Source organism: Zootoca vivipara, chromosome 7, assembly GCF_963506605.1.
Source record: "Zootoca vivipara chromosome 7, rZooViv1.1, whole genome shotgun sequence".
Lineage (NCBI taxonomy): Eukaryota > Metazoa > Chordata > Lepidosauria > Squamata > Lacertidae > Zootoca > Zootoca vivipara.
The window spans coordinates 46,476,763-46,498,284 of record NC_083282.1 but is presented as its reverse complement, the minus strand read 5'-3'; the positions used below and the strand labels follow the sequence as shown (position 1 = coordinate 46,498,284).

The 21,522-nt window shown below is 44.4% G+C and overlaps 1 protein-coding gene across 5 annotated transcripts in view; it reads left to right on the top strand.

Moving 5' to 3' along the window:
- Positions 1–21,522, top strand: part of ST3GAL3 (ST3 beta-galactoside alpha-2,3-sialyltransferase 3) — a 191,127-nt gene that overhangs the window by 23,526 nt on the left and 146,079 nt on the right. For 3 of the 5 annotated variants that reach the window (XM_035123840.2, XM_060276968.1, XM_035123841.2), the window contains exons 3-4: positions 10,668–10,715; positions 12,629–12,754. The exons of 1 other annotated variant lie outside the window; for it this stretch is intronic. In XM_035123840.2, the coding sequence (XP_034979731.1) occupies positions 10,668–10,715; positions 12,629–12,754 (174 nt within the window). The remainder of the gene's footprint in view (positions 1–10,667; positions 10,716–12,628; positions 12,755–21,522) is intronic. One more of the 5 variants, XM_035123842.2, reaches the window with a different exon arrangement.

Genomic DNA, 21,522 nt, shown 5'->3' with positions numbered 1-21,522 from the left:
AAAGGAAAAGTTGTCTATGAAAATGGCCTGCCCCCATTCCCCCCAGTGGGAGTCTTTGCTGGATTGCAGTCCCATCCGTAAACAGAAGGAACCCTTCTGTTCATGGAAAGGCAACTCGGGATCCAGTCCTGTGATGTTAGTGTGCACCAGTTGCATAAATGTGTTCCAGATTAGGTTTGCCTCTACATAGACATCTTATAGTCTACTAGTGTATTTCAGCCCGTTTAATAACGGGCGCTAGAACATCCTGGAGTTCGGAGAGGCGCTTGTGCAGCGCTTCTCCGAACCCTGGGACCTGTCCTTGCTGTTGGCGGCAGGGGGACAGAAACGGAGGAGGAGAAAGCGCTGCGTTCTCCTCCTCCGTTCCTCTCCCGCAGCCGCCGACAGCAAGCAGACATCCCAGGGTTCGGAGAAGCGCTTGCGCAGCGCTTCTCCGAACCCTGGGACCTGTCCTTGCTGTTGGCGGCAGGGGGACAGGAACGGAGGAGGAGAAAGCGCTGCGTTCTCCTCCTCCGTTCCTCTCCCGCAGCCGCCGACAGCAAGCAGACATCCCAGGGTTCGGAGAAGCGCTTGCGCAGCGCTTCTCCGAACCCTGGGACCTGTCCTTGCTGTTGGCGGCAGGGGGACAGAAACGGAGGAGGAGAAAGCGCTGCGTTCTCCTCCTCCGTTCCTCTCCCGCAGCCGCCGACAGCAAGCAGACATCCCAGGGTTCGGAGAAGCGCTTGCGCAGCGCTTCTCCGAACCCTGGGACCTGTCCTTGCTGTTGGCGGCAGGGGGACAGGAACGGAGGAGGAGAAAGCGCTGCGTTCTCCTCCTCCGTTCCTCTCCCGCAGCCGCCGACAGCAAGCAGACATCCCAGGGTTCGGAGAAGCGCTTGCGCAGCGCTTCTCCGAACCCTGGGACCTGTCCTTGCTGTTGGCGGCAGGGGGACAGGAACGGAGGAGGAGAAAGCGCTGCGTTCTCCTCCTCCGTTCCTCTCCCGCAGCCGCCGACAGCAAGCAGACATCCCAGGGTTCGGAGAAGCGCTTGCGCAGCGCTTCTCCGAACCCTGGGACCTGTCCTTGCTGTTGGCGGCAGGGGGACAGGAACGGAGGAGGAGAAAGCACTGCGTTCTCCTCCTCCGTTCCTCTCCCCCAGCTGCCGACAGGAAGGACGCGCACACTCTCCCCCCCCCTGCCTCCTCCAACCGCCGCTCCTCACGGCCAGGGAGGGTTGTGAGGAGGCCTTCACCGGCCTCCACCCTCGCTTCCCTGACGTGCCCTGCAGTGAGGCGGTGTCCGGCAGGAGCGGCGGTTGGAGGAGGCAGGGGGGGGGAGAGTGCGCGCGCGCAGTCTCTGCTGTCCAATCCCTGTATCCCTGGGGCACATGCGCAGTGACCCAGGGACACACGGGACAGCTTGGACGCAGGGACATCTTGGACATTATTATATAGGATGTTCATTGTGGTGATGTCACTTCATTCCAAGAGATTAAAGCCCACTAATGTTACCCTTGGGATATTTATGTTTGAGAAATTGATGTTTTAAAACTTTTGAAGGCAAAAAGAGAGCAAGTGCTTAGCTATTTGTTCCTTGTGCCAGTAGAGGGCACTGCTGCTATATATTCTTGCATTTGGAATCAGTGATGACAAGTTGAAACCTGTGAAAAATTGCATAGAGCAGTTGGGGAGTAGGCTTGCGGTCCTTGCTATAAAGTTGTTGTAGCCTTCCTTTTCCCTTCTGTTAGCTTGAAAGTGGATTCCCATATGGATCTAGAATGCTGTCTTGGACATTGTGTGACCAAGCTTTCTAATCTTCTAAGGGAGGCTCCCTTTTGAAGGGACATAAATAGCTTTTGTGAGGATGGGTAGATTTCTGGTAGCTGTAAGGGTTTGATGTACAGTGGTGCCTTGCTAGACGAATTTAATTCATTCCACGGGTCTTTTCTTATAACGAAAAATTCGTCTAGCGAATCCCATAGGAATGCATTGAAATTTTTTTGGATTTTTTTTTTGCCCATAGGAACGCATTAATTGAATTTCAATGCATTCCTATGGGAAACCGCGATTCGCTAGACGATTTTTTCGTAAAACGAATTCATCTAGCGAGGCAACCTCCACTAGAAAAAAACATTTCGTTAAGCGGAAATTTCGTTAAGCGGGGCATTTGTTAAGTGAGGCACCACTGTACTAGAGTATCCCAAACCCTCAAGCCTCTGTACTGGCTACATTTGCTAGTTAGAATTGTATCTTGCTTGTGCCCACTTTTCTTTCTTATTGTCTTTTTATGTGCCGCTAATATGCCTCCAGTGCACACCAGTGGAGGCATAGTAAGCAAGTGGAATTGTGCAGTTCCCACCCCAATGCATTAGTGCAATTTCAAATAATGCTCAAATTAAGAGTGAAACCTGGTTGCAAGGCTCTGTGTTCGGGGCTGAATCACCAGATGCTCAAACACATACTGTCAGGCATCTTTTTGTTTTGAGAAATGAACAATCTTCTACATGTTTATTCAGAATAAATATCATAGGTTTTAAAGGGGCCTACTCCTAGGTAAACAGGTACAGGATTGTAGCCTTAGTCAATAATGTTTGTTTCATAATTTGAAAATAGTGTAAGGGATAATGAATATGTTTATAGATTTAGACTCCTGCAAACTGTCAGCATATTCAAAAGAATAATTTGGAAATATTAATTCAGTATTATATTTGATCTTAATGGTCAGTTTTTATATTCCCACACCTAGCAGAATTACCTGTTGTTTCTCTCCTTCTTTCTCTCCCTTTTCTAAAAAATAAAAAAATATATTTGGAACTACATTCTGCCCAACATTAATGTCAGTGAAGAGCAGTATATCTTTATCACAGATGCCCCCAAAGGGATGCTTTCCATAAGAGATTCCCTTTCAGCCCCGAGCTGACTTGGAAATTTTTAACTACAGAATTTTCAGTGAAAATTGAAGAGAAGAGGGAAGGCAGCTGCCTCATAATACCAAGATTAATAAAATAACTGCTACCATTTATGAGGTGCTCTGGTACTGGAAATAGCCCAGTAAACTGACATAACTGTAAGTTTGCCAACCCCATGAGAGCATGATACCTTGCCTCTGTCCCTGACATTAACAGGTGGGTGGAAATATTCCAAGAAGTGGTTGGGAGGAAATGACAGATACCTTCTCAGGTCTGCCTTTTTCCAGGGTTTGAGCAATAATTCATGGCTAAACTGTGTGGGCAGCTCCTATTTCTGAAGGGTTATTCATGAGAGGTTTAGTGACAGGTTTGACTAGAGGAATGGAAGTGTTATTTATACTGAATCACAAGAGATGCTCTGTGAAGGTGTATGATCAAATAAACAATACAGAACTCTCAATTCTTGTAGGGCTTTCATGGTTTTATTGAGCATATCCTGTGACCTCTTTGTCTTCAAACATCTCTTACTTCATTTGCGATGAATATGTGTGTGTATTTGTACACACACTTATTCATTTACAGTATAAGATTTCTTACCTACCCTTCACCATAAAGTCCTAAGGTGGGTAACAGCACTCAAATATACAATTATAGAACCAAAGAAAACCATCACAATTATAAAAAAATTCCTTCAGTAGCACCTTATTTTTTTTTTATTTTTTTATTTTTTTATTTTACTTCGATCCAGACCAACACGGCTACCTACCTGTAACCATCACAATTATAAAATACACAAAACCATTCAAATATGGAATGGAAGAGTGTAAATTCTGCAAAAGAGGTAGGCACCACAAAACAAAATAACTTAACTGTCAAATGCAAGAGTAATGATGTGCAGCTTCAGCTTTCAATATTCTGTGTGGTGAAGATGCTAGATGCACACACGTGTGTGACTTTTCAGTATGTGGGTGGGAACAACAAACCTGTCAAATGTCTTTCCTGTGAAGATCTCATGCTCAGTTTGCCTATAAGCCTCATGCTATTGCAGATTTCTGCTGGAACAGAACACCCTATTAATATACTGTTGATTGGATAGATGGTGGTTGCTACCAAGTGAAACTGACACTTCCCCTACTTATTGGGGCTTATACAGGAACTCTGCAACATGAACAGCTGATTTAGAAGAGACTTAGTGACTTACGCAGGGTCTCCAGATATTTGTTGCTAATCCTGACGTTACTCTGATCAGATAAAACATTTCTCTGCATTTACACTTCTGGATGACATAGGATGTTATTCTTCTTACTAGATCATGTCTTTCCCAAGTGCTAATTTGAAAGGCCACATTGTGGTTTGGTTTTCATACTCAGTGCGGTGCAAGGAATGTGGTTCTTTTTGAAAATGTTCCAGCTCTATTTGTCTAGGGCTGGAGTAGTTTGCTTCCTTGTCATCTGCTCTTGTTTAATAGTCTCACAGCCATGCTGCTTACAGAGCTGACTGGTAACTCGCAGAGCCTGGTCTCTGGCTTTTTTAAAATGTCCAAACTTTTCCCATGAAGCAGATCCTTTTCTGCTCTGAGATCATGCTCCCATTTGTGGGAATTTTCTTTCATTTGAGTTTTTTGGCCTCTTGTCAGAGCTGCAGTGGGCTTGCTTAGTTTTTCAGCTCAGAGGCTTTCAAACCAAGTATCTCTGTCAAATGACCCTTGATCCAAGGAGGACAGCTATGACCCTGAACTTTGGCTTTTTTTATTCTTAAAATGCAAGTGTCTTGATTTGTGGATCTGTTTTTACTTTATTATTTATTACACTATAGGTCACAGGGTTTATGGAAGCACAAGTCTAAACTGCTTGTAATTTTTAGTTTAGAAATATTGCATGCTGCTTTGAGTCTCTGTTTGTCATGCTTTTTTTCTCTGCAAAGTATGTTCACTCCCAGCTTGGGCCAATGATCATGTAAGGCAGTGGAGGGCCAGGAACATCTTACAACTTGCAGTCCAAAGTTACAGCTGTTGTGAGTCAGCCAGCCAAGGCCTGCATCCATGAGGGCAATAGTAGAAAACCAGAGGCATTGACTGGATCTGTTCAGTGTCAGCTTTCATTGAATAAATGTCTTGTTCAAGCCCTTGTAACGAAGAGAGAAGTGGGGCACTGCCACTTCATACAGAAAGGGTGTCTGGGAGAGCTCTTAGACACCAGATAGTTTAGTTTATCTCCCCTGTTTCTCTCTTCTTTCTTATGCTTCAGTCCTGCTTGTTCATATTGTCAGCGGAGTTGAGACAGGCAAGCTTTATCTGTGTAAAGCTGTCATGAATGAAATCGCTGACAATTCTCTAGGCAGCTGAGCCAGAAGATTTTAAGTTTTGGGTGATTTTGGCTGCAAAGTTTCTTTCTGAGAAACTGAGAAGCATTGTTGCCTTTATGGGAAGAACATTCATTTGAGAGATGTCTGGCATGGTCAGAGTTTAAGGAAAATCTTCCTTGATTCATAGGGGACTATTAAATTTGGGATAAATATTACTATTTTAAGAGGTTGATGTTTGATCTGCTCTTGTACTTGACAAAGGGATCTAATGATTTCATATCTCCTCTTTATGCATATCTATAAGAAATCTGTAGTACACATGTGCAACATGCACATTTGCATGTTTACTTGATTTGCTTTCACTCCTTGTGCTTTCCTTCCTCACCTTTTACAGTTCACAGAATCACATATTTTATTTCTACATAACTTGCAACTACTGCTTACATTTCAAAAACTAGTTACAAACCATTTGTGATTCTGCATAAACCTGATTTGGAATAATTGCCATGGGTATCAAAAGAATTAAAAAAATATTACATTGAACAATAAAATACAGTTGCAAGATGGTTCATTCGCAAGGGTGCTAGGAAGCCTAGGCCTTACCAACTGAACTGGTTGAGCATCTTTTGGGTTCTGAAACACACATCAATAAACAGTTAAAATTCTTGTTCTTTATCTGCCAGTTTGAGATGCAGTACATCAGTGAATCCTCTCTGTTTACCTTTGCCTTTCAGGCAAAGATGGAATGAATGAACCAGGCTGTACAGGGAACTTAAAAAAAAGAATGAGCTCACATATGTATGTATGTTTGTGTGTGCAGATATAGGCATGACCCATGTATCTCACTATGTGGGAAGAGCATCATATGATAACTATAAGAGATGTATTTTGCTAGATGACAGCTCTTAGATTTTGAGAAATGAGTTTTTAAACTCTGAATTTTATAATTCCGTTTGTGGATTCAAATTTTTCTTTTAAAAAATGGGACAAAATGAGTTTTCATGCTTTCTTTAGAGCCTTCAGGGTCTACTTGGATGGCTGCCATCTTTTGTTGGTGAAGCAGTTTTGTGAGCTTGCAAAAACCTGGTGTTTTCTTTTGCAGGGGTTACCCTTCAAAGGAGGCTTTCTGTTTCCAAGTAAGGGACATGCACAGTGACTATGTTCGTGTAGGTGTACACAGTAAATTTAGGTTGAAGCAACTCTGCATCTTTATAAACTTAATGACTCCCATCTCTCAATGCATTTTTAAATTAAAAGAATTGCTTTAGGTACATATGCTTCTCAGTTGGGCCTCACAGGCGCACCTCCAACTTTTGTGGTCCATGGGGGTAATTTAGTGAAACACACACAGAGTAAGACTTTGTAAAGCAATCTCATTTTAAGGAGGTAGTTTATTAAAGTAGAAAATCCAGAATTTATTGGAAATGCTTTTTACAATCAGATGTTTCCGGCTGCTGGATCCTGTTGCTGCTTTCCTTCAGTAAAGGGAATAAAAATGCACCATGGGCCCCTTTCTCCTGTCAGTTTGGACAGGCAACCTGACTGAGGCTCAATCCATATGTTAACTTGCTAGTAGCTTCCAGTCCCCCTGTTTCAATTATGCCATGTCCCTCTTTCCAAAAACATAATACATGGTATACTTCAGTGTGTGTGTGTGTGTGTGTGTGTGTGTGTGTGTGTGAGAGAGAGAGAGAGAGAGAGAGAGAGAGAGAGAGAGAGAGAGAGAGAGAGAACGAAGACACACAGAACACTGGATTGTGTCAGGAGGCCCTTTCCTCATAAACAGAACAGATCCTATGTGTGTACAGTTTCTATGTATGTAGAATCTGGCAGGGATTGCTCTCCAATATCTGCACTAGCATGGTTTGCTTCCTGATTATGCTGCCTCAAAAGGGCTGTTGTTTCTGCACCTTTGCAGAGTTGTCACTGCAGTTTGTAAGTCATCTCACATTCCCTAGCGCTGCAAAAATATGGCTGATGGGATACTTGGAAAGCAGTGGTTTTATTTGTGTCTGCACATCGTGTGACTGCTTGTGTTTTTGTAAGTTTTATGTAACGTGGAATAGAGTAATTGGAATTGAATGAACTTTGGACCATGCCTGAGCAAATGATTAAAGTATCTACATCCCTGTTAGATGTTAGACTCTCTTAACAGGTTGCCTTTTTATTTCTCTTTAAAGCAGAGTACTATGAACAGCAGAATAAATAAAGGAACAGTTCCACCTGATGACAATGTGAATAAATAATTTTGTAGCATGTGTTTCAGTGCAGTTAGCAGTGTTCAGTTCCTTTTGAACAAAGGGCCATAAATGTGGTAATAACTCTGGAGAAGGTGTGGGTGACTGCCAAAAAGCCTTGAGTGGCTGATGCAGGGCATTCATAGTCCAGACAAATAAGAAGCACCAAAGCAAGACAGGATGCTCAGTAGTTGATGGAATACCACATTATTATTATTATTTTCAGATACAAATCTGAACAAGGGTCCTGAAACTGATGGGTGCAGTCCACTGAATGGCTGGGTGCTTTTGTGTGGGGTGTGTATTGAGCAACCCCAAACTGGCTCTAAGCCTGGGAACAAGAAGAATAAGCCTTCCTTGTGAGCTATTAGTAGCTAGAGCAGTTCCTCATAGCTCCTACTATTGGAGTCGGGGAGGAAAAGGGGCAATGCATATATGGTGTTGTGCCCCCATGCAATTTTAATAGGAAGTGGTTATATTAGGCTGCAGGGACCAGTGAAGTGGACAAAGCTACCTCTTGACAGATTACTGCACACATTTTCTTGACTATGCTCTATTAACCATATTTACTACCAGCTAGCTTACAGTGTGTGTGTGTGTGTGTGTGTGTGTGTGTGTGTGTGTGTGTGTGTGTGTTACCCCTTTAATAGTGGGGTGTCAGTGAATGGATAAAATATTGTGGTCCTATTGCTGCAAAAGAAACAAAACATACATGGAACATTGTTACATGTGATTTTGACAAATGTATTCTGAGGGACTCAAATTTCAGATTGGAAAAGCAGACTTAATAAAGACTTTTAACAGCAATCTCAATATTCTATTTTCTCAGTGTGTTCAGGAATTACAGTGCTACCTCTGGTTAAGAACTTAATTCGTTCCAGAGGTCCGTTCTTAACCTGAAACTGTTCTTAACCTGAAGCACCACTTTAGCTAATGGGGCCTCCTGCTGCCGCCGTGCCGCTGGAGCACTCTGGAGCATTTCTGTTCTCATCCTGAAGCAAAGTTCTTAACCTGAGGTACTATTTCTGGAGTTTGTAACCTGAAGCGTTTGTAACCTGAGGTACCACTGTAACTGTTGCTAGTTGGATGTTTGCTTTTCATTATTTTCCATATCAACTGCTAGCAGATTATTTGGAAAGGACCATATTTGAGTAGACCTTTATTTCAGGTTGTTATTGAACCAACAATGCATGCAGAATTGGTTTTGTGTGAACGAGGAGTTTCTCTGATCCACATTTGCACAATAATACGTAAGTAATTTCTAGAAGTTAACAACTAGAATTCTTCCTAATGTTCTCACTTGTGAATTAAAGCTTTATTTTGTGCTTCTAATAATGCCTTGTTTGGTGTAACACAGTTAAAAAGCTGTGTGTATGCATATGCGTTTCCTGTATATGCTTCAATCTTAGTATTTCTGTGAACTAAATCCAACTTGGAATGGAGAAGGGGATCTAGCAGAAGACTTAGCATTGACTGCGTGAAATAGCAGGGCACTGTTCCAGGAAGCAACACATAATGTGTTAATCATGCTTTTTAAAGAATTTATTCACAGATAATGGTGTGTGTATAGGAGTTCTAGGAATAGCCATAATCTAGTTAATGTTGTTGTATCAAGTGGGCTTTACGTCTAGAGCAGATATGCATGATAGATGTTGACACTACAAAAAGTATTACTTCTCTGAGTTTGTGAATTACAATGTGAGGTTGGAGAAACTACCTTTATCAGTAGGAGCTACTAACTGGAATTTTGTTCTGTGATCTTGTGATCTTATTTTTGAGATGGAATCGAAATATTGAACACCTTACATAACACTGACCCGATTTGCATGCAACACTGAATAAACTTTGGTTTAGTGTAAATGAGTAAATGCGTGGATTCCCAGATCGAATACTGTGCTCCTCCTTGGGTCCTCCTGCTGCTACACTATCTGGGGCTAAGCCGTGGTTTGGCTCTGCATTAGGTGAATGTACCAGTTTTGATAATACGTACATTTCTTCATTGTTGTCCAGTGTGTACACTTCTTTAAAGGAGCCACCAGATTAGTGTTGGTCCATCACTATGTTTGGCTTGGGATTACCTGTGGTATGTACTGTAATGCAAAAACTGCATCAATCTTTTATTAAACTTCAAGTATCTATGCGGGGCCTGTGGTTTATTTTGTGATTCTCAGAACTCTTTCCAATACAGCATACAATCTGTACATACAAGTCTAAACCTTTGGAATAAAAATGGTTTATTGCTAAACATGATTCTGCTGAAATCATTATTCCTTTGGACACAAAATATGTCCAAATGGCTTGAGGGATATTGCAAGGAAAAAGAAAGTGGGAAAGTAGGCTTATAAAACATAGAATATATTGGGATCTAAGTCAAACTTGAGAAAAGTCACAGAAGAAAAGTGTCCATCCCTTCCCTTCCGCCTTGCTTCCACTGTTGTTGTGGGTTCCTTCTGGTTTTAGGTTTCACCATGTTGCTTGCCCTTTTTTGGAAATAGGGAATTGTGAATGATCTTGAATTTTATCAGTTGAATTCTGTATCTGTCAACTGGCCCCCACAATCTTTCTCTCCATGATCTCACTACAGTATTACATTGTGAAGTTAAACCATGGGCAGTGTTGAAACAAAACGTCCTTAGACTCAAGAGGCCATATAATTCCAGTAGTGATTTTAAACAGCTATGCTTGTGGTGGTGTATGCTCTTAATGCACATGTTATTGTATCTCTAACATAGTCATTGCTTCTCTTTCATATTTATTAGATACCTTTTTCTACTCACATGATGGAATGTAGCACTTGGGTATTCTATGACACAGTAATTTGCTAACCTGTTTGGCTAGTGCAGTTCATTCTCTCTGTCACAACATAGGAATAAGTCAGAAAAGAAAATCACTGCAAGACATTTGAATTATAATTATGAGGCATTAGTAGCTCCTCAAAGGCAGCATGAAGCTTGCTCCCTACTGACTTTCTGCTGTGGGACAAAAATTAGGTTCTTTTAGGACTGCTTACCCCCTTCCTGGAAGGAATGTAATTTTGGGCCAGAAGTATTTTTAATGTTTCACTCCAGTGTGATTGATCAGCTGCACATGTAGCACAAAAAAATCCGTGGTTAGAGTTTCTTTGCTGAATGTGTAGCCAGTACACTGATTTTATTGAGGAAGAGGAAATAGGAGCCTCTTGTAAACAAGTAATGGATTTATATGACAAGGGAAAAATGAACTTGTACTCTTGTATTACAGATTCATTGGTTCTTTCCTCTGACTCCGTTGGACGTTCAATAGGCTCAGGTACAACAATCCCTCCCCCTCCCTTCCCCCTCTCATAAAAAGATTGCCATTTAATTTATATGTGACAGCCATGTTGGGAGGCAGAGAAGAGGCTGTCAAGCCTAGTTCAGGATTACCCGTCAAAGTAGCCCTTGAAAGAAATCTAGCAGATGAACTCTCTGTCTTCAAAATGGAATTACTTAAAATTACTTTGTGTGCCATGGCAACTCAAAGCCACTTAGAGTGGAACTGCTTGTTTCTTTGTGTTGCATTTTTAGTGCTTCAGTTGTGAATTTGACTAAGCATTTGTTCTAAGTAGCGGACACATTAGATGCAGGGTGATACTATAGGACGTTATTGCAGGGATAGGGAGCCTGCTGCCTCTGGATATTACTGGACTTCAGCTTCCATTAGCCCTATCTAGCATGATCAATGGTCAGAGATGACGGAAGTTTAATTCAACAAAATCTAGAGTGCCACAGATTCCCCATTCCTGCTTTATTGTGTTCCTTGCCACCTCCCCACATTCCTCAAATCAATTGCCCTGTTGATTGCACAACGGATCCACATTGCACAAATGGTATTCCTCCATTCCCAGATGATATCCTGCCTTATCATGTCATTTGGTGGAAAGGCAGGATATAAATTTAACTAATGATAATGATAAATTATTTTCTAGGCAGAGGATTTAGTTGTGTCTAATGTATGCACACATGCACACCTTACCACCACCCCAACCATACAGTGTATTGTACACTAATTGGAGAAAAATACTCTTCCAAAAGAGAGTTCAGTTAAATAGATCCCTTCTCCAGATTTTTGGGAAGAAATTCTGTTGAGGAATCTGTTCAGGAGGAAGAGGAAGGTATGCAAAGTTTTACATGTGGGGTTTTAGCAATGTTTGTGGAGACATATGGAGTTTTTGTTTCTGGATTGTGACTGAACTTTATAATCTTACAAATTGGAGCCTAAAAACAAATTCTGTCCCTTGGGCCACTTCAGGGGTCACCTATGAACCAGCACTGCATAGATTGTACCTTCGGAGTGCTGTTACTAGGATGGATCAGTGTTCTGGCTCATAGCTATCTACCAGAACACACTTTCTGATACTCTGTTAAGGGCACGTACTCTGCAATGTGCGTTTCTGGAAGAGGAAGGGTAAGAAATTTCTCATTGTCCAGATTTTGTTGCAGTCCTAAAGAGGTGTGATGCCCCCAATAAAAGATGCTCTGTTCCCCTCCCCTTTAAAAAGTAGCCTGGTCCCACCCTCTCCCATTATAAGCTTCTTTCAATATTTCTGATTGTACTCTGGGAAGAATGTTTGCTGCCTTCCAACATGGTCCCAGGCTCCTGCCTGCACAATAATCAAGCACAGCTTGCTGCCTAACACTAATAGCAAAGCCTTGTTGAAAGGGTGCTGAGTTACTAACCTCAGATGGGGATCTTTTAAAAAGCACAGACTGCTTCCTGCTCTTCTTGCTTCATTCTTGAGAATGTGATCCTAAAGGCTGGTTGGGCAAGGGTGCATGATCTTGCTCACAGATTGCCCAGCATTGCTTGAAGAAGGGAAATATCATTAAGTTTTAAAGAGATCCAATTTAGTATTTGCAGATACTGTTGCTCTAGTATCTCTGTGTGGGGCAAACATCATGAGGCGTTAGAAGACAATAAAAGGTGGGGGGGGGACCAGTTCCTGTGTCTGCCTCAACAAAGTTCCATTATTCAGACTTTATATTAAAGTAGCCAGCCATGGAGAGAAAGCTTGGAAACGGTTACAGTTCTTTAAACTGCTGCATGTTAAAGTTATTTGATATTAAGAGCTTTGGCTTTTTTGTGCTTTGAGCTCTACCTGCTAGTGAAAAAGAAGCTATGTAATAAGTTTGAGTTGTGTGGTCTGTTGCTGGACTGAGGGATAGCTTTCCTTGTTAAAACAGGAAGGAGAGAGAGAAAATCCACACCTCTTGTGCCTCTGTCATCTCTCCCATCACATCTTGCTGCAAACCTGGGAACAGGCAAAGCTAAGAGAGAACCTGTCGCTATTCCACGCCCAACCATTCCTAGTAGGTACTGCTTCAGGTTGGGGAGAAAAAGGGGAAAAATCAAATGACACACACACTAAAGAAAATATATTTTTCAAGGGTTGGAAACTTGCAGTAGGTGACTTGGGAGTGGGTAGGTGCTTCCTCTGCTCATTGAGGCTTGGTTTGGATGATTTAAAAGTTAAATTCCAGCTGTGTAGTTTTCCAATTATATGAATACATAATAACTTTGAATTTGCTCATATTTCATGTTTACATCTATTTTTTTCCTACCCTCATTTTTCATTTTTACCTTCTGATTGATTCCTAGATTCTAAACAACTGAAACCAGAAATTTCTGTGACTGTATGAAATCCCTTCTACATTCATGACACCAGATGCTTTAAAGAGAAAATTGCATTAAGCAACTTATAATGTCTTCTGTGTTCTTAAAAGTAAACTTAAAATAGGGAATCTGAGGGTGCATATTCATCTTTGGGAAAGACCTTGCTACCTGAAAAAACACCTGTTTCCACATGAAACAACCCATGTGTTATGATATGCATCGGAGGCTCTTTTCCAGCAGGCCATACAATCAGAGATTAGGCAGGTAGCAACCACAGAACTGTTATGTTCGTGGTGGTGTCCTGGTTCTGTAATCTCTTGCTGTGACTGCTCACTTGTTACCTGTTGTGATAAGTTTCAGTGCCAAGACAAGTCTTTTTTATTTGCCCAGTCATTTAAGTCGTTTTTAGCAGCTATTTTATTTTACAGTATTTTAATATTTTTTTTACTCTGTTTTGTGTGACAATTTTTACTGGCTTACTATTTTTCTGTAGATTTTTATACACTGTTTTGAAAACTTTCATTTAAAAGCTGCTTTGGAAAAAGTTGAATTAGCATGCATTTGGTTCAGTCACGTGCAGGATACTGCATGCTTGCCCCAATCTGAAAAAAGAAGTGTGATGCACCAGGGCCTTGACAGGGTGCCATATCTATCAGCCTTCTTTCACCCTGGTGCACTCCAGAGGTTTTGAACAACAACTCCCATCATCCCTGACCATTGGCTGTGCTGACTGGGACTGAAGGGAGGTTGAGTGCAGTGGTTCCCAAACTTTATGTCCCTGCAGACCCACTTGTTGTGGGTCTTGGTGGACCACTTAATTATTTTTCTGCCTGTGGTCCCAGTTGTAATGTGCTATGCCAGATGCTACATGATTTTTAATTGTGTATTTCTTTTATTTTTATATAGTGTATTGTACAGTAATACAACTGAATTCCATCGTTTCAGATTGTAATACGATTATATGCAATATATAAGAAATAAAAAATTGCAATTAATATGAATATTTAATGCGATAGATGTGCTGTCTCCCATCTTCAAATTAATAGATGTGCCGCAGAACATTTGAATGAGGTTCATGAACCGTTGTTGGTCCATGGTGTAATCCAAAACATCTGGAGAGTACCAGGTTGGAGAAGTATGTATTATGTATTGCCTTGACATTTAGTATGTGTAGGAAGGACTTTGTGGCTATTTAAAATACTGTACTTCTCAGGTAGCCTCTATTAGGGAATCTAGTTTGTAGCATACTGAAGAAGCAGGCCCTCTTACACATCAGGGCATCAATTGAGGTGGTGAGGAAGTTGCAACACGTTTGTCCTTCCAGTCACATGGCTTCTCACTTTGAAGTTTTGGGTTGGACCTCTAGTCACTGTTTTGATTTTATGCCCCTAGTAATTTTTCCAATCTTCTTTCTAGTGCCATATATCCCTGAAGATGTGAAGTTGCTTGATGGCATTAACCTGTGCATTACACATGCTCCTTCCTTGTCCATACCAGTTTTTATGACCAACACCTCTACCTTTTCTTATCTTCTGTTGACTTCTGCCTTTCTACTCCAGTATACATCTGGCCTCTTTTCACAGGAGTCTCTGTAGACTAGAACCTCTGGGGATAGGGAGGGATGCCTTTTGCTCTGAAAAAGCACCAGCCTATCTTCAAACCCTAAATGGTCATCTGTATGTGTTGAACTATTTTCTTGTGGGATTATTTCTGTTGTGCAGGAGGCAGTTAGATTTAGAGTTTATCCAGATTTTTGAAGTCCTGGGTGTTTTCCTTTCCCTAGTCCCAGTGCAGTGAGCGCTGTAATCTGTCCAAATATAATGGATGAGTGTGTAAGGTAGCTCAGTTGCAGAGGGATAGCCTGTTTGCTGTCTTGTTTTTTCCTCTGACAAAAATTAATGGAGCACTGGAGATGTGCATTTCAGCCACCGAGAAGGGCGTATATTTTTAGAACAATCTATAAAATGGCAGACATTGATGTCGGAGACTGTTTTTATGGATAGCTTCAAACAGGGGTTGGCAGACCACAGGCTTGATAGATCTTTGTTTTTCAATAGAACCTTGAACCACCAGCCACATGCAGGTGCAAAATGGGGGCACAAGTAGGCTTCTGCAATCTGCGCACTTCTCATTTAAGGCCTCCGAGCAGAGCAATTTGGTTTCAGGCCTAGAACTGATCTCTTGGTCATTTCACATGCAAATCCAGTCCTGGATACACCTCAAGCTGTCTTTCTCTCAGCAACTTGAATTTATAAAGGGGGGAAGGGTGGACTTTTAATGGCTTCTGTTGTTCAGTATCTAGCAGTTAATTCCACCCCTGATAAATCAGCTCAAGATTTGCCCATGGATCCTGATCTGCTTTCTGCCTATCTCTGGCCCACAGGACACACCAGCCAAGAAGCTAGTCAATAACTTTATTAACTCTCTCAAAATAACAGAACAGGCACAGACAGTTCCTGCTACTAGTGCCACATGGTGATTTAACTATATTGTGACACTGTCCACAGAAGTGACTAGAATTTTGATGTTGACTTACATTTTTTTAAAGCACCACTAGCTATACAACAAGGTGACGCAGCCTCAGAAGATGGGAGACGGGAGAGGAGTTATAATGCTAACCTTTTTAAAAGGACACATAATGGAGCAAATACTTGAGGGTGTGTGTGTCTTGGCAATGTTGACATCAGACTTGCTATGCATTATGTGTCCTTGTGAATGTTTGAAGTACTGTTCTTAATTGCATTAAACCCAATAACTTTTCCAAGTGACATTATATTGTGTTCTAGAAAATTCAGTGTCCCTGAAACATACACATTTTGTTGATGGACGATGTCTGGATCACGTGCAACAAAAGAACAAGAGTTGAAGAGTTATTTTCAGTTTTGATAAATAGATAACTTTGAAAGGCCAGTTATGATTTCCAAGAATTAATTAATCTTCACAAAAGAATAAACTTCAGCAAAGAACAAAGCAATTTTGAAGAAGCATTATCTTGTATTATAATCATTGAAAAAAATATTAGGGATGTAGATTTGACCTAAGCATCTAAACTGGTATTATCAACAATTGATAGTAAAATAAAACTACAAAAGAGCACTTAGTGTCTATTTAAAATGAGAATCCTGTCCTACTCTGCTATGCCTCTTCATTGTGTGTGGCTGTATAATTGCATTTGTCATCTACATGCTGACATACTACATACTTTCAACCACAGTATTTAGAATTTGACAATTGACTGGTTTAGTGTTATTTGCCCACAATGTTAGTTTCCATGATTCAATGAAACAGAGTGTGTCATGGCTAATCTGCTGTTTACTACCCTTTGTCTTATGCAGTTAGAAACTTGAATTGCATAATGCAAAGACTACCAAAATAAATAATTCTGAATTTCAGGGTCTGGACTGAATCAGAAAACTGTCTTTACCAATATCAGTGTCCTGGAGGGATACTATTAGAGGACCATGAATGATCTGTCTCTTTTTTGTTACCAGATCAGGCAAGAAACAAGCTTGTGTTAATGAAGCAAATGAGCTAATGTTTTAATCTTCCCTCATCTCTCCCTGTAGGGTTAGGGAAATGGATTGCTACAATTAGAGGACTCTTACAATTCTTGAGATAGTTTTATTTCTCAAACCTGTTCTGACTTCTTTCTGTCTTACATATGTATTACTTCTGGAGGAGGACCTGCTCTTGGGTAGGGCTGATACTAGGCAGCAGCATCTAGTACAGGGATCAGCAACCTTTTTCAGCAGGGGGCCGGTCCACTGTTCCTCAGACCTTTTGGGGGGCCGGACTATATTTTGAAAAAAATATGAATGAATTCCTATGCCCCACAAATAACCCAGAGATGCATTTTAAATAAAAGGACACATTCTACTCATGTAAAAACATGCTGATTCCCGGACCGTCCGCGGGCCGGATTTAGAAGGCAATTGGGCCGCATCCGGCCCCCGGGCCTTAGTTTGGGGACCCCTGATCTAGTATCTCCTAGGGGGAAACCTCCATGAGAGCTTAGCTTCCACATCATGTCTTTCCTGAGGGCATTTCTCAGTCTCATCTAATATTTCTTTGACTTGGGTGAAAGGTTTACGTGAGTGGCATTTGGAGCTTTTTGCTCTGGGGTTAAGCCTGTAGGGTTGCCATATTTTGAAGAGCAAAAAAGAGGACACATTTGCCAACTTCTACTTTTAACTATGGCTCACTATGATGACTTTCATTTTATATACCCATGAAAAAGAGGACGTGTCCTGGAAAAAGAGGACACATGGTGTGAGGGACGAGGGATACAGGGAAGTCCCTCCCATCTTAAGTTCCAGCCCATCCCCAAGCGCGGGAGAGAGTAAGGAGAGCTCTGCCTCCAGCGGAGAGTCAGGAAGTGGTGTCCGAGGCTCAGGCAAGGTTGTGGAGCCCAGGCCGCAGGTGGGACAGGAAGTAGGACGCACAGGGGGGAGGCCAATTCCCCCAACTCCCGAATTGCGACGCAAACGTAGGGGGAAGAGGTTGGGTCTGCCAAAGCTGTGGTGCTGAAAGAAAACGCGCCAATCGCCATTCGGGAGTTCAGACACCTCACCTTAAGGATGCATTTTTACTGCTCTGAACACTGTAAATAATCAGCACTTAATAAAAACCTTAAAAGACCATGCTGGAGTCGTTACTCTAGAGTAGCCATACCAGGCCCTCTGACAGCAACTCCCGAATCTTTTTTTTGGCTACTTTGGAGTGCAGCGATGAGCGCTCAAGAGGCTGAGCATTGGAGGCTGGAGGCCGAAGCAGCGAAGCAGGAGCTGCAGAACCTCACAGCGCACGCACAGCAGCAATTGCATGCCGCTCAGGAGGAAGCGCGAGGGGCGCAGGAGGAGCTGAACAAGCTGGTGGACCAGGTGAGGACAAAAGAGGAGACTGAGAAACAGCTAAGGGTGATGGTTTTGGACCTACAGAAGAAGTTGGAAGAGGAGAAAGCCGCTAGAGGTGGGGGGGTGCCCCAGCCGCAGCTAGTCCAAGTGAGAAGGGGACAGAGCCTAGTCACCAAGTTTAGCGGCGACCCTAGGGAGTACCTAGGATTCGAGACAGAAATAAATTATGCGCTGGAATTGCATGCAGCAGAATTCCCAGATGACGCGCACAGAGTCTCCTTTATCATAGAGCATTTGACGGGGGCCGCCCGAGAATGGGTAAGACCGCTCATCGCGCAAAAAAATCCTTGCATGAAGAACGCAAAATTATTTCTAGAAGCTTTAAAAATAATGTACGCTAGTGACAGTGAAATGGAGGCCACTAAAGAGGAGCTTCATAACTTAACACAAGGAAAATCGACAGTTAGGGACTACTGGGCGAGATTCACCATGTTGGTGCACAAACTGGGGTGGGATCTGCAAAGTGAGCCAGTGAAATCAGCCTTCTACATGGGTTTGCACGCAGACGTTAAGGATGAGCTGGCAAGAGGTCCCAAACCGCGAACTATGGATGAGTTAAGCAAAGCGGCGCTAGCGGTGGGGGTGAGACAGGAATCCAGATGGAATGACAAACAAGCGACGCGCGCAGCAAAACCTTGGTTCCCACGCTCCCAGGACAGACCACATCACCAAACCCCACCCCAGGGCCCGCCCCCACACCCGCCCAGGCCAAGCCCAGAGCCGGAACCGATGGAGATCGGAGGAGCGCGCGCGCGGGCTTTTCAAACCCCGGCGGCGCCAAGACGCAAGGAGGGAAGAGGCGGGAATTGCTTTCTCTGCAACTCCCCCAGGCATCGCGTCAGAGACTGCCCTCATCGCAGAGAGTGGCTAGGAAAGGCGGGAACGGTTGTACCTTCCCCAGCTGACGCAGCACCACAGCAGGGAAACGAGACAGCCTGGCTGCAGGAGACAAGGGGGAGCGGCCAGGCACAGTCAGCAGACAACAGCCCCCGCCCGCCCACCCGCACAGAGAGGAGCACAGCCAGCCCACCCCTCCCAGAGCAGGAGTGGTTCTAGAAGTCACGCTCACGCTCCCAAATGGCTATCCCCTGACAGTCCTCGCCTTAATTGACAGTGGTGCCTCAGCCAACTTCTTCTCGAGAAACTTTGCGGAAGAGCACCAGATCCAACTTCTGCAGCTGGATTTTCCCCTGCACGTGGCCACCATTGACGGCAGAGAGCTGCTGGGAGGGGCCATCACGCATCAAACCCCCCCCATGAGAATGACGGTGGGAAGGCACTCAGAGACACTGGCTTTCAACGTCACAACCATCTCAGACCCCCCCCATCGTCTTGGGCATGAGCTGGCTGACGCGCCACGACCCCTCCATAAGTTGGCACCAGAGATGCATCACTTTTGGATCGGACTTTTGTCTGGAACATTGCATGCAGCACCAACCAGGGGAGGGGCCTCCGATAGCCACGGTGGCCACCATGCACGTCAAGGGGGGTGAGGCAATACCCAAGCCGTACTGGGACCTGCAGGAGGTCTTCAGCGAAGCGGAGTCCGACCACCTACCCCCACACAGGCCTTTTGACTGCCAGATCAACCTGGTGCCAGGGGCAACTATACCCCCAGCCAAGCTGTACGCCATGTCAGATCAGGAACTGGAGGATCTGCGCGCTTTCATCGACAAGAACCTCAAGCGGGGGTTCATCAGAGAAAGCAAGGCAGCAGGGGGCAGCCCGGTCTTCTGGGTGGACAAGAAAGACACGCAACAGCGCCGTCTGGTGGTGGATTTTAGACGGCTGAATTCGGTGACAGAGCCAATGGCTTTCCCCATGCCCAGAGTGGATGATCTCCTGACAGCGGCACGCAGGGGCAAGATCTTCACCAAGCTCGACCTAAGAGGGGCGTACAACTTGATTAGGATCCGGGAGGGTGATGAATGGAAAACCACGATGTTCACGCCTCTGGGCTCTTTTGAATATCTGGTGATGCCCTTCGGGTTGCAAGGGGGCTCAGCATGCTTCCAGGCCTTCATGCACCACGTCCTGGGGTCCCTCCTCTTCAAGAACTGCTTGGTCTTTCTGGATGACATCCTTATCTACTCCAATGACCCAGTGCAGCATGTGAAGGATGTCAGGGAGGTGTTGCAGCGCCTGAAGGACAACCACCTGTATGTGAAGCTGGAGAAGTGCAAGTTTCACACCAAAGAAGTGGACTTCCTAGGCTACAAGCTGTCAGACAAGGGGCTGGCGATGGACAAGGACAAGGTGCAGGCCATCCTGGACTGGCACAGCCCCAGGACGCGCAAAGATGCCCAACGCCTACTAGGCTTCGCGAACTTCTACAGGAAGTTCATCAAGAACTTCTCTCGCGTCACGGCTCCTATCACCGACTGCCTGAGAGGCAAGCAGAAGTTCCGGTGGACACCAGAGGCGCAAAGCAGCGCTCGAAAGCCTCAAGAGGGTATTCGCTTCAGACCAGCACCTGTTCCACGTGGTGCAGGATGCGCCCCTACGCCTGGAGACAGATGCTTCGGACAAGGCTCTGGGAGCGATTCTGTTGCAACTGGACGCCAACAGAGAGTGGAGACCCTGTGCCTTCTTCTCCAGGAAGCTGACCCAGCCGGAACGCAACTACACAGTGTTTGACAGGGAACTTCTCGCGATCCACGCTGCGTTCCAGCACTGGCGACACTTCCTGGTGGGCGCCAAGCACCCCATCCAGGTGTGCACAGACCACAAGAACCTGGAGTTCTGGAGAACTGCCAGGGTGCTCAACCAGCGGCAGATACGGTGGGCAGAGTTCTTCTCGAACTTCAACTTCTCCATCCACTACATCCCGGGAGAGCAGAATGTCAGGGCGGATGCCCTCTCCCGCAAGCCAGAGTACATGGAGGAGGAGTTGCCACCGGCACCCAGGCATATTTTCCCCCCATCAGCATGGTCCTGCGGAGCAACAGTGGTGAGCGAGGCAGAACTCACAGCACTGACAGCAGCTGATGAATTTGCCACCCGCATCTTCAGAGAACTGAGAGGGGGGGGGAGCAGGCCAAAGACTTTGAGGAAAGGAGGGGTTTGCTTTTTTACAAGGGAGCCCTGTACCTGCCAACCAAACAGCTGAGAGGTAAGGCCCTCAAGCAGATGCACGACAACCCAACGGCGGGTCATTTTGGAAGGGACAAAACCACTCACCTAGTCATGAGACACTTCTGGTGGCCAGGGGTGCGGGAGGATGTTCGGGATTATGTAAGGGGATGTGACACCTGCCAGCGAGCAAAGGTGGTCAGAGCGCCACCAGCTGGTTTGCTGGAGCCCTTAGCCACACCGCACAGGCCGTGGGAAGTAGTGTCCATGGACTTCATCACAGACCTGCCGTCGTCCAGGGGCAAGACCGCAGTGTTGGTGGTGGTGGACCTCATGTCCAAAATGTGCCATTTTATACCGTGTGCCAGGGCGGTCTCGGCAGAAGAGACGGCCAAACTGTTTGTTGACCACGTATTCAGACTGCATGGATTGCCTTTAAGGGTTATTTCGGATCGTGGCCGCCAATTTGTTTCCAGGTT